Raw genomic sequence first — 13,518 nt, 5'->3', positions numbered from 1 at the left:
TTCTGTCTGTCTTTCTTTGTCTTTCTTTTTCCCTGCCCCCTTTCTTTCTTTCTGTCTGTCTCTCTCCCTGGCCCCCTGTCTGTCTGTCTTTCTTTCTGTTTCTTCTCCCTTCCTTTTACCTCCCATGTCTAGCAGTACCCCTTCCCTGCTCCACATGTCCAGCAGTAGCCCTTCTCCCTTCCTTTTACCTCCCCCCTCTCCAATAGTACCCCTTCCCTGCTCCTCCTGTCCAGCAATAACCCCTCTCCCTTCCTTTTACCCATATTCAGGCTCCCATTTCCCATTTTACCTTCCCTATTTCCACCTTTTTCTCCCCATCCAGCATCATCCTCCATCTTCTCTCTCTCTCTCTCTCTCTCTGCTATCCCAGCCAGCATGCTGCTGTCTCTGTCTTCCCCTCCATCAAGAATCACCCCATCTTCCACTATATATTTCTTCCTTCATCCATCACCAACTTATTTGTCAATCCCTTGTATCCCTTCCCCCTCATCCAACATAGCTCCCTTTGTCTCTGTTTCCCCTTTCCAACATCCAGTGTCATCCTTTTACAACATTTCAAGTTCAGTGACAGAGCAGCAGCAGTAGTATCAGCTGTAAAAAGAAAATCCACTTGCTGCAACTGGAAGTGCCCCTTTCCCCCTTCTCAGTTCCTTCAGCAGTACTGCTCCCAGCGATCATCTTTGCTGCTTCACTCGAGCCCGCTATCCCAGTGCAGCAGTAACTGCATCCTCTGCCCGGGTTTCTGCAGCGCCTGCACATGGGTGCCCACACCACCCTCCACTTTCTCTCCCCCTGTCACCCGGATCCCTGGGCCCTCTCCTCCCCCTCCCATTTCCAGAGTGCCTGCAGCACCCCCTTCTGTCCAACTCTCCCCAACGCTCGCAACCTTTCCTTTTATAAGGGGGGGTGAAGCAAACGGATGTCGGCATGTACCTGGGCTACGTGTGCCTCCACCCCTCCCTGCAGAGCTACCCCGGTGCCGCCCAGTACCCTGACTCCGGAGGCTACCACAGCCTGGACTTGGACCCTGCCTTGGTGCCCCCAGCCTGGCTCTCCTCCTATAGCGCTTCCCGGGAGGAGTGGGGTCACACGAACTATAGCACGGACTGGCCGCTCTCAACCCATCCCCCAGGCCCACCCTGGGTTACAGCCGGGTAGCCGAGTACCCGACCCTTTACCTGTTCTTCCTGGTCTGCCCCGAATAAAGAGAGTGAGAGAGCAATCTGCAATCAAAAAAGCCTACTGAGGATCATGGCCGGCTGTAGCGAACCTCGCAGGCGCTAAGCACCTCGAAAGCACGTTCCCTCTGACGCGATCCGGTGCGTCAGAGGGAACATGCTACTGAGGTGAAGAGCAGCCAGTGAGGTTCGCTACAGCCGGCCGCGATCCTCAGTAGGCTTTTGCAGACAGAAGAGCCCTTCGGTGGACTGGATGGAGGACTGCTGCTCGATGCCTGGAGGAGCTGGAGAGCAGGGAGGTCCGTGCTAGCTGCCAGTAGCGCGCATACGCACTCCTGCGGCCACAGACCTACAGATCATGGAAGCACTCAGTTCAGAGTGCGCATGCGCGGCTAGGGTTTTATTATTTATATATTCCACCGAAGCTCCTCAGTAAGCCACACTTAAACTCTCAACAAGAGAGCCTGTGTAGTGACAATCCTCATCAGAACTTAAAATCCTCATCAGAGCCTGTGTGGTGACAATCCTCATCAGAGCTTAAAATCCTCATCAGAGCTTTCTGTATATCTAATTTATTTTTATAAAGTTTATTTTATTCAACCTAATTAAAGTGCCAGTGCTTGTTCTTAAAATCAGTTTTATAGATATATTCATAAATTGAAACTTAGCTTAAGAATCATTGCTGTTTCGTTCCCCACCGACGCGTTTCATTCTTCTTCAGGGTTGGGGAAAGTACAGAAATGTTCAGGCTGTCAGCATTTAGCTTATACCAACCAAAATCATGCCGGGATTATCAATATCTTATAGATCAGAGCCATTTAAAGTACAGTACTTTGATTCTCTTGAAGTGACCTGGTCTTTGTTTATTACCAGTCTATACTAGGAGACAGTGCTTCTCATTATGCTGTTCTGGCCAACCTGTGTGATTTTCCACAAATGAGAAACCTGAACTGGGGAGTCTCTCACTTGTGTGCCTGACTTGATCTTGCTTGTTGGCAGAAAAACATTGATGCTCTCCCTGCAACTGGTGTTTTCCACAGACAGCAGGATTCATCAGGCACATAACCATCCTACCCTCTTGAGAATTCCATTACTTAGGATTTGATGCAGAAGACTTGTTCCACACAGTTGCTGCATGTTTCACATTGCTTACAGCAGACTTTACTAGCTGAGCAGTGCAGAAAGGGTTTCAGCATGTGTATTAACATGTGGAAACCCTGGTAGCACACCAAATTAAAATGAATGTTAATGAAATTATTATCCGTTCCACAACCATGCAAGAAAATAAGTTTTGGATGGGTAGGAAATTTTTTTCCAGGGCTTTACATACCATTTTGCAATAAATAAATCCCTCATGGAGCAGATGGTATACACCCCAGGATACTGAAAGGACTCAAACATGAAATTACTGATCTCTTGTTAGTGATCTATAACTTGTTGTTAAAATCATCTGTAGTACCTAAAGATTGGAGGGGGCCAGTGTAACACCGTTGCTTAAAAAGAGTTCCAGGGCTGATCTGGGAAATTCAGTTTCGGGCAAGATAGTGGAAACTATTATAAAGAATAAAATTATAGAACACATAGACGGGCATGGTTAAGGAAGGTCTGTCAACTGTTCCATCAGCAGCATTTTGCCATACTGGTACAGGCTATAATATTAGCACAATTAGATTACTGTAACTCTCTTTATGTCTGTTTAAGTAAGGGAAATTTGAATAGGTTACAGTTAATTCAGAATACAGCTGCCAAGTTGATCTTTGGAAAGAAGAAATACGATCATGTGTCTCCTCTTTTAAAGGCATTTCATTGGCTCCCAGTCTATTACAGAGTTCAATTTAAATGTGCAACTATAACATTTAAAATCTTACATGAAATTTTTACACCACTGGTAGGCACTACTTTGAATTCCTTGCAGTCCTTAAAAACCAGGACTTCTCAGATTTATAAATTGTCTTTCCCGTCTTTTAGAAGATCAAAAGCTAAAGGTTACATTTCTCGATCTTTTGCATAATTATTTGCATCCATTTTGAACAAGCTTCTTGTTGAAATTAGAACACTTTCGTCCCTTCAAATCTTCAGAAAATCATTAAAAACGCAACTTTTTCTACATTCTGAAACTCATTAAATTCAACTTTCTACATTCTTAAATTTACTATTCTTATTGTGGATTTAGTTGATCTCACGTATGGAAGACGTGTTAGGTTTTAGTTAATTTGGATTTTGTCTTCCACTTCTTCAACTTTTTTGTGTAAACCAAGTCAAGCTTCTAGATTAGAAGATGACGCGGTATACAAATTCAAAGATTAGATTGGATTAGATTTAATGGGTTAGAATAGGCATGCGTTCAACCAGAGGAAGTCTTGCCTTACCAATTTGTTTATTTTCTTTGACGTTTTGAATAAACATTTGGTTAAAGGTGAGCCGGTTGATGTAATTTATCTAGATTTTCAGAAAGCTCTTGACAGAGTTCCTCATGAGAGACTCCTGACTCCTAAAAAAATTAAAGTGTCATGGGATAGGAGGCAGTATTATGTTGTGGATTAGGAATTGGTTATTGGACAGAAAACAGAGGGTAGGGTTAAATGGATATTTTTCACAATGGAGAGTAAATAGTGGAGTGCTGCAGGGATCTGTACTGGGACCAGTGCTATTTAACATATTTATAAATGATATGGAAATTGGAACAACAAGTGAGGTGATTAAATTTGCAGAGGAGATGAAACTATTCAAAGTTGTTAAAACACTTGCAGATTGTGAAAAATTGCAGGAAGACATTAGGAAATTGGAACACTAAGCATCCAAATGGCAGATAAACTTTAATGTAGACAAATACAAAGTGATGCAGATTGGGATGAATAATCGAAATCATAGTTACCTGAAGTTAGGATCCACCTTTAGAGATCAGCACCTAAGAAAATGATCTAGTTGTTATTGAAGACAATATGCTGAATTCTTGACACCCCATGTGCAGTGGAACCAAAAAGCAAACAAGATGCTAGGAATTATTAGGAAAGGAATTGTAAGATTGAGAGAATATTACAGTGTCTCTATATTGCTACATGGTGTGACCTCACCTTGAGTATTGTATTCAATTCTGATTGTCATATCTCAAAAAAGATATAGCGAAATTAGAAAAGGTTCAGAGAAGAGTGACCAAAATGATAAAGGGAATGGAACTCTTCTCATATGAGGAAAGGCTAAAGAGATTGGAGCTTGTCAGTTGGGAAAAGAGATGGTGAGGGGGGATATAGTTGAGATCTGCAAAATCCTAAGTGGTTTAGAATGGGTAAAAGTGAATCAATTTTTTATTCTTTAAAAAATTACAAAGACTAGGGGGCTCTCGAAGTTATGTGGAAAAATACTTTTCAAACAAACAGGAGAAAATATTTTTTCATTTGGTGAATAGTTAATTTCTGGAACTCATTGCCAGAGGATGTGTTAACAGTAGCTGGAATTAGTATAAACAGTTTTTATTGGTGATAAAGTGCAATCAGTTCAACAATGAAGATAACATCATCTAATTTGCACTTCAGCAAGTAAAGCCGCTGGAGAAACAATGTTATCATTTCTATAGGCTCTGCTAGAAGAGACAGTCCCTGCTCAGTAGAACTTACAATCTAATCACCAGACGAACAGCACAAGTAGGGGACTAGGGGATTTCCTTAAGCATGGGTGTTTAACAAGCGAGTATGGGTTAAGAATGAAAAACAACCTCAAAGAAGTGGGCCCTTAGCCTGGATTTGAAAACTTGGGGAGTTTATTCCAGGCGTATGGTGTAGTAAGAGAGAAAGGATGTAGTCTGGAATTGGCAGTAGAGGAGAAGGGTACAGTTAATAATAATAATTTTTATTTTTGTATACCGTCATACCTGAAAGTTCTAGGCAGTTTACAACAATCGAATGCAAATACATACAATGCAATATAAACAGTACAAATGCAAACATCAGATTTGAAGTTCTGAAGGACCTACATGATAAAAGCTGACTATGTTGAGAAGTAAGAACGATTTAAGGATAGTAATGAATTAAGAAACAATATTAGGATCCTGGCTTGTTAAATAGATAGGTTTTTATCTGTTTTCTAAAGTCTAGATAGGAGGAAGCGTCTAAAGCAATTTTAGCAAACCAAGTGTTCATTTTGGCTGACTGAAAAGAAAAAGTTCTCTTTAGGAACCTTTTATATTGACATAGTTTTATTGAAGGATATGTGAACAAGTGAGCTCTTCGGGAGCTCTTATTGAAGCGACTCAAAGTAAAATGAGGAATGAGGTAACCTGGAAGCATACCGAATACTGCTTTGTAGCAGATACAAGAAAACTTAAACAGTACTCTGGACTCGAATGGCAGCCAATGAAGCTTTTGGTAAAAAGGAGAGATATGCTCCCTTTTTTTTTTTTAATAATAATAATAATAACTTTATTTTTCTATACCGCCATAGTCAAATTGACTTCTAGGTGGTTCACATAGAAAGAAGGCTGGACAATCAGTGAATTACAAAATGCAAGAAGAATGAAGTCACATCATGAATTGGAGAAGCATAGGGAAAGAATACATGAGAGAAGAAAGATGTTACATAATACAATGGGGTTATAAGGGGGAGAAAAAAGACCGAAAATAAGGCGAACAGCCGTATTCTAGAGGACTCAATTTATTTGTGGTTTTTTTAAAAGCACCCAGGTATATGATGTTGGCAATAGTCTAAAATACTTAGAATAGAAGACTGGACTAACAGACGGAATGAAACTTTGTCAAAGTATTTCTTGATGGTACGGAACTTCCAGAGCACTGAAATACCTTTCTTAAATATTAAATTGAAGTGTTTTTCCAGTGTAATATGTTTGTCCAAAGTTACTCCCAAAATTTTTAAGGATTGTTCGATATTATAAAATTCAACCTGTTTACTTGTATCTTTGAATCTTTAATTTTATCATTGGGAAATTTTGAGCTTTTTGGGTTTAATTTCAATTTAAAGGCAGCCATCCATAGTTCGATCTGCTTTTAAGATTGTTGATAGTAAGTTTGAACTCTGATGACAAACAAGAAAGCGTGATGACAATGGTAATGTCATCTGCATAAATATAGAATTTGAGTTTTAAGCTCTGTAATAGATTTCCCAGGGAAATGAGGTAGACGTTAAATAAGGTGGGAGACAGAGGGAACCCTGAGGGACACCACAGGAGTTGTCCTAGCGATAGGTCAGAGTATCATCCTTGAATACTTGATAGGATCTTTTCCCTAGGAACCCACGGAACCAGTCCAGGACATTGCCCGAGATCCCAATGGATTCCAGACAGTCCAGCTTAATGGTGTGGTCCACCAGATCAAAGGCACTACTCAAGTCAAGTTGTAGGATCATAGCGCTTGTGCCTTGACTGAATAGTGAGTGCAAGTAATCAACTAAGGAGGCCATAACTGTTTCAGTACTGTATCCTGACCGGAAACCTGATTGATTATTGTGTAAAATATTTTCTAAAATATAGTTAGCTCAGTGTTAACCACCCCCTCCAGTAATTTAGTGGCCAAGGGGATGCTAGCAATAGGTCTAAAGTTGGAAGCAATATGAAGAACATAAGAATTGCTGCTGCTGGGTCAGACCAGTGGTCCATCATGCCCAGCAGTCCGCTCATGCAGCGGCCCTCTGGTGAAAGATGGTTCTTTAATATTTTTTCTAATTGGAGTGATTACAATTTGCCCGTGTTCCTCTGGGAATTTTCCTAAGGATAGTAGGGAATTGACCCAAATTAGTAGTTTAGCCTTAAAATTGACCGGGGCAATTTTCATGACGTAGAGTGGGCAGTGGTCTAGTCTACAGTGAGATTTAGCATACTTGTTGTATAATTTGTTAAAAGCTTGCCAATCAATAGTTGTAAATTTGTTCCAGCTCAAGTCTGTTATGATAGCATCTGGTTCCTGTAAAATGGGATAGCACTAGTGGGAATCAGTAGAGTTGGCTACTGTGGATCTTAATTTTTGTATTTTGGTGTTAAAAAAAAATCGGCCAAGCTGTTAGCAGATAAGGTGGATTCTTCTGTAGTATTAGTAAATGTCTCTACGTCATATAAGTCATTGACTAATTTGAATAAATTGCTACTGTTGATTGTCACATTGCCAATTTTTTGGGCATAAAAATTTTTTTTTGCATTTTTCTTTTGTCAGATTTTTGTAGATTTTCAGTTTGTATGTAATGTAATGTAATGTAATTTATTTCTTATATACCGCTACATCCGTTAGGTTCTAAGCGGTTTACAGAAAATATACATTAAGATTAGAAATAAGAAAGGTACTTGAAAAATTCCCTTACTGTCCCGAAGGCTCACAATCTAACTAAAGTACCTGGAGGGTAATAGAGAAGTGAAAAGTAGAGTTAGAGGAAAAATAAAAATAAAATAAACATTTTAACAAGACAGCATTGATCTAAATACTTTGGAAGGTAGAAGAGAGGAGAGAAAGGAATAGAAGCAGAAGGGGGAGCCGTTGAACAGTAGAATTCTGGAGAAATTTAAATGATAGAAATAGAACAAAACAAAGACAAAAGGCAAAACAATAGATAAGATTAAAGATAAATCATAAGCTGGAAAGAAAAATAAAATAAAACTTTGTCTTCAATCCACGGTTTCAGCGTCAGTGATGAAGTGGAGCAAGTAAGTTTAGGAGGAGCGATTGACGTTTCCAGAAAGGGCTTCTTCAGGGAAGAGACTTGGCAGACAGTCCCAGGATGCCTATGTCTCCTCCCCTGCGATATTCTCCCATCCATGCATTCCCTCCCAGACACACTGCCCGTGCCCCAGCCGCTCCAAGGAGGCTGCCCCAGATGAGGCCCACGGTGAATGCAGGATTCTCTCCTCTGCGGGAAAGCCGCCCGGAGCCGACAGTCGATCTTCTTAGCGGATTGCATGGGGGGAAGAGTTCACACTCTTGGTAGGATCGGGTCTGTGTGCTCTCGGTGGTTGTGGCTGGTCTCGTTGCTGCTTAGGTGTAAAAGCAGTTGATCTCCACTGCTGCTGATATTTAAAAGCAGGCAGATTGATCTCTCCAATGGACTGCAGGGGGAGGAGTTCACACTCCTGGCAGGATCGGGTCTGTGGGCTCTTGGTGGTTGCGTTAGGTCTCGCTGCTGCTTGTATGTAAAAGCAGTTGTTTTTCTACTGCTGCTGATATTTAAAGCAGGTAGATTGATCTCTTAAACGGGATATAGGGGGAGGAGCTCACATGCCTGGTTGGATCGGGGCGAGGGCTCCTATTATAGGCTGCTTAGGTGTAAAAGCAGTTGATCTCCTACTTCTGATAATATTTAAAAGCAAGCATATTGATTTTTCCAACGGAATGCTGGGGGAAGAGCTTACTTGTTTGGCTGGATCAGGGCAAAGGGCTCTCGGTAGTGGTGGCTGGTCCTGTTGCTGCTTAGGTGTAAAAAACAGTTGATCTTCCTAGTGGACTGCAGGGGGAGGTGGAGCTCACACTCTTGGCTGGATCGGGTCTTTGTGCTCTTGGTAGTTGCGGATAGTTCCGCTGCTGCTGAGGTGTAAAAGCAGTTGATTTCCCACTGTTGCTGATATTTAAAAGCAGGTAGATTGATCTCTCCAATGGACTGCAGAGGGAGGAGCTCACATGCCTGGCTGGATCGGGGCAAAGGGCTCTTGGTAGTGGTGGCTGGTCCTGCTGCTGCTTAGGTGTAAAAGCAGTTGATTTTCCTAGCGAACTGCAGGGAGGGTGGAGCTCATATTCTTGCAGGACCGGGACTGTGAGTTTTTGGTGGATTGGTCCCGTTGCTGCTTAGGTGTAAAAGCAATTGATCTCCCACTGCTGCTGATATTTAAAAGCAGGCAGATTGTCCAGGGAGAGGAGCTCTGCACTCAAACTGCCATCCTCCTCGCCTCCAAGTTCCGGAATCTGTATCCAGGCATCTCTATGATTTTGGGTTCCTGACTTTAACCATTGTCTTTCCAGTTTTCTTAAGTCCCTCTTTACTGTTAATAACTCCGAATCAAACCATCCATCTAGGTTTCTGAATCTTTTCCTGTGAATTTTAATAGGTGCCATCTCATTTAGAATGTGGAAGCTAGTATTATTCCAAGAGTCCATAAATTGGTCTGTCTCTTCGTTTTGTTTGAAGATTAACTCATAATGAGACCAGAATTCCGCAGGATCAATCCTGCCTCTACTTGCATGTCATTTTTTGTTTATTTTATTCTTGGTTGTCAATTTAGGTGACTGTAATTGCCAGTCAAATTCAAAGGTGCAAAGCTTATGGTCAGACCATAGAGAATTTATCCAATCTTCTTGAATCCAGTGGATTTTAGGATTGAGTGGTTCCCTAGAGGAGAACATGGTTATATCCAGTTGATGACTCCTTTGATGGGTAGTAATTGAAGGGGGTTTATAATAGCCTAATGCAGAAATGAGGGACCAGAATTCTACGATTTCTGGTTGGTCTGTTTGTTCGAGATGTAAATTAGTATCCCCGCACAATAAGTTATATCGAGTTAGTTAGTAGGAATTCAAAGAAGTCCTCTTTTGCTGAGTTCCATTTTTTAGGAGGGACATTAAAATAGTTTTCAATGCTTCCGCTAATGATTTAGACTTTAAAGTGAAGGATAGAATTTCTAAATTAGAGGAAGATTTGGAGTTTAAAATAGAACAATTTAAATAATCTCTAAAGAGTATTGCTAATCCCCCCCCTTCCCCAAACTCTTGCTAGTGATAGAATTTTGTAGCCTGGAGGCAGACATTCTTGAATAATAATATCGTTATCAGATAACAACCAAGTTTCCGTGAGTAGAACGAAATCTGGGTTGGTTTCTTTCAGCTAATCGTTAATCAGTGTGGATTTATTTCTCATGGAATTAATATTTAAATAGAAACCTCGTATGTTTTGATGACTCGCAGGGTTGGTTGGTATATAATGAGAGTAAATTAGATTTTTCAATGTTCATTGTTTTTTAGTATGAGGCTTGTTAGGTCTACACAGAGGTGGTAAAACTGATAATGAAAATGGGCCAGATTCTGTGAAATCATATAGAACATGGTGGGAAGTCATTGGGATTTTGTCTTTGCCGCACGATTGATAGAATAATGTACAGGAATAGGGGCTGAGTACAATACATTGGCAACACTACTTCTGGAGCAAATTAGGTAAAATAAAATAAGCCATATGCATACACGGTAATTTAGCAAAGCCATGATACTAACCTGAAGTTAAAAGGATTAATAAAGGAAAAATAAATTGCCTATTAATGTAGAATTAGAGTAGAATTGGATTAGAATCTCTAAAATTGGATTAGAATCTCTTAAGTCTGAAGTTAAGATTAGAAATTCAAAGAACTTATCAGTCTGTGACGACGCTTATCACCAGGCAGTGCGTAATAATAGCCGATGGAGCATTAAGGTGGCCAGCATCGATCATGTGGAAATACAGAACGAGTTCACACAGACAGAGTTGAGATTGCGCTCTAGGCTAAACAAATGACAAATTCTTTAAAAGGTTGAGTCTCCCTTGATGGACCTTTTCAAAGGGTTGAAGAGCAGATCAGCCAATTCTTGGGGGGTAAACCCAAAGGCCCCGAAGTCGGGATTGGTGGTCGGGTCTGCAGGGCAGGGAGGGGAGGGTAGATGATGGTGCTCTGCCAGTTTAGCAAGTAAAAAATAATAAGAAGAAGATAGGAAGAAAAGATGGAGCGATAATGAGGGGGAAAACCTGATAGAAGACATAATAGGTTAAAGTATAAAAGTTGGAATGAAGGCCAACATCGGCCTAGGATCTGTTCAGGGCCGTTGTTTCATCGGTGCATGGGATGGTTGTCAGTTCCACCAGCACTGCGAGCATCTGCAGCGCCGAGAAGAGAGAGTGGGCTGGTCTTAGGAAGTCTCCCGACGTCAAGGTGTGCGTGGGAGCCGCGCTGAATCGCTTGATGAACGGAGTTCCCGGAGAGGCTTCTAGGGAGAGATAAGAGAGGAGAGATATTGAGGAGCTGCAGAGTGAATGCACTTGTAGGTTTGTAAGAGGAGTTTGAACTCTATGCGGAAATGGATGGGGAGCCAGTGAAGTGACTTAAGGAGAGGGATGATGTGGATGTAGCGACTGGTGGAATATGAGCTGTGCAGCAGAATGTTGAATGAACTGAAGGGGGGAGAGATGTTAAAGTGGAAGGAAAGCATTCCACTATTTTCTGACATCTGCAGCTCCCCACCCTCCACCCTACAAACCTCCCACCCCCAACTCTCCAGAAAACCATAAACAGGACAATGCCAGTCTGTGTGTGTAGCTGGAGTGTAAAACTCTGGTGTACCAGAAGGCTCACCGCTATCACCTGTTATTTAACATCTATTTAAGAACTCTGGGAAATAATCTGCCGTCGACCCAGGATCACATCCTCCCTCATGCAGATATCTTCATTCTCTGTACAGCCAAAGAATCCTTCAATAGTATCTTAAATTACCTGAAAAACACTATCTAAGATCTAAGCGCATAGATGAGAAACTTCTTCAAATTAAACAAATCAAAAACAAGCATATTATGGTTCGGAGAAAACAGTTCTCTACCTAGCAAAGAGCTAGAGCTATCCACAGGGTGAAAGACTAAAGATAGAAAATTCTTCCAAAGTGCTGGGAGTTACACTAGACACTAATTTAACCTTCAAAATGCATATCACTTCTCTAATTTTAAAAAAAAAATAAAAATTCTTCTTTAAGATGAGACAGCTAAGGACAATAGACCAGTCCTGACTCAATCCAGTTTCAGGACAGTAGCACAATCCATCCTAATAACATACCACTCCCCCCTGCCATCCAACACGCCTCACACTGCACTGAAAAATATGGCAGGAAGGATGCCCACTCCCTCCTGCCATCGGCCCCTTCTCCACCACCCGCCTGCCAAACATCCTCCCCGCATTGAACACCTTCCCTGCGCCGAAATGGCAGGAGGCTTGCCCACTCCCTCCTGCCACCGCAATGCCCACTCCCATCATAACTTTGCAGTTGGGAGCAGAAGGAACTGCAAACACCTCCGCCCGGCCTGCTATGCCACTGGGCCTTAGGCCCCTCCCCGGTGTATTATGTGATGCACAGGGAGGGGCCTAAGGCCCTGATTGGCTCAGACGCCTCATGTTCCTCCCTAGGGAGGGGACTTCCTTAGGCTCCAGGGAGGGGCCTAAGGCCCAGTGGCGTAGCAGGGTGGGCAGAGGAGCAGGAGGTGTTTGCGTTTCCTCCTGCTCTCAACGGCAAAGGTATGAGAGGAGGGAGTGGGCATCCCTCCTGCCATTTCAGCGCAGGGGGGAGTGTTCGGTGGAGGGGGAAGGCCAATAGCGCTGATGGCAGGAGGGAATGGGCATCTGTGTGTCGGGGTGTGTGTGTTTTTTTGTCTGGTCTGCCTGGGTTTTTTTTTTGGGGGGGTAGATATTTTGCATGTGTAATATACACAAAATATCTGGGCCATGGGGGAAAAAAAAAAAGCGGTAGAGCTGTCGGTATTGTAAAACCCAATGCAAAATAGCCAAGCAAATGTTAGTGAATCAATGGCTTGGCTATTTTGCATGGATTTTAGAAATTTGCATGGCCAGATCAGAAAATGGGCGATCCAGAGGAAAAACACATGGTGAGCAGTTTTGTGTATCGGGTTGGTTAGCAGTGATCACTGACTTTAGTAAATCGGGGCCTAAGTTCTGAACTCTAGAAGAATGGTTCTGTCCCACTGATATGCGATGACATTACCCACTTTGTATACCTAATCATTCCTGCTGTTTAAAACATCTTTTGCAGGTGAGCAATTATGATATCTGTTTGTCTCCCTGGTAATATTTTTCAGTTTGTATTTGTTTCTTAGGAAATGAAGCGTCGTCACATAGCCAAGCCATTTTCCATGGAAAAATTACTGTACCAGATTGCAGCAGCAGAAGCAAAGAAGGAAAATGGTCAGAGTCTGGGTGTTGTTTCTTCACTTCTTAGAGAGCTCAGGTAATGCAGCCTTTTCCTTGTTTTCTTTTTACATAAGTTTTAAGCTAAGTCTTTGCTATTTCATTTTATTTTAAAAAGCATGTATGGCTCACTTCTTTTTAATAAGATTCTAGGTGAATAACATTCTGAACATAGAAAACATTTCATACAATATGCAGTGAAGTAAATCTATCTCCAAGTAACGATACTCAAATCAAATTCCACTGTAAACTCTGAAGGAAAACAAGAAAAGCTAATCAACTACAGTGGAACCTTGGTTTACGAGCATAATTTGTTCCAGAAGCATGCTCATAAACCAAATTGCTTGTATATCAAAGCAAGTTTCCCCATTGGAAGTAAGGGAAACTCACTTTGATTGGTTCCACCTCCTCCCCTCCCCCCCCCGAGGC

At 41.9% G+C, this 13,518-nt stretch overlaps 1 protein-coding gene across 5 annotated transcripts in view; it reads left to right on the top strand.

Moving 5' to 3' along the window:
• JARID2 (jumonji and AT-rich interaction domain containing 2) overlaps positions 1-13,518 on the top strand; it is a 532,325-nt gene that overhangs the window by 446,623 nt on the left and 72,184 nt on the right. For all 5 annotated transcript variants that reach the window (XM_033934611.1, XM_033934614.1, XM_033934613.1 and 2 more), the window contains one exon: positions 12,999-13,129. In XM_033934611.1, coding sequence (XP_033790502.1) covers positions 12,999-13,129 — 131 coding nt within the window. The remainder of the gene's footprint in view (positions 1-12,998; positions 13,130-13,518) is intronic.

The sequence above is a fragment of the Geotrypetes seraphini genome, chromosome 2 (assembly GCF_902459505.1).
Source record: "Geotrypetes seraphini chromosome 2, aGeoSer1.1, whole genome shotgun sequence".
Lineage (NCBI taxonomy): Eukaryota > Metazoa > Chordata > Amphibia > Gymnophiona > Dermophiidae > Geotrypetes > Geotrypetes seraphini.
The sequence above is the reverse complement of the archived record's forward strand: the minus strand, read 5'-3'. Positions and strand labels throughout refer to the sequence as shown.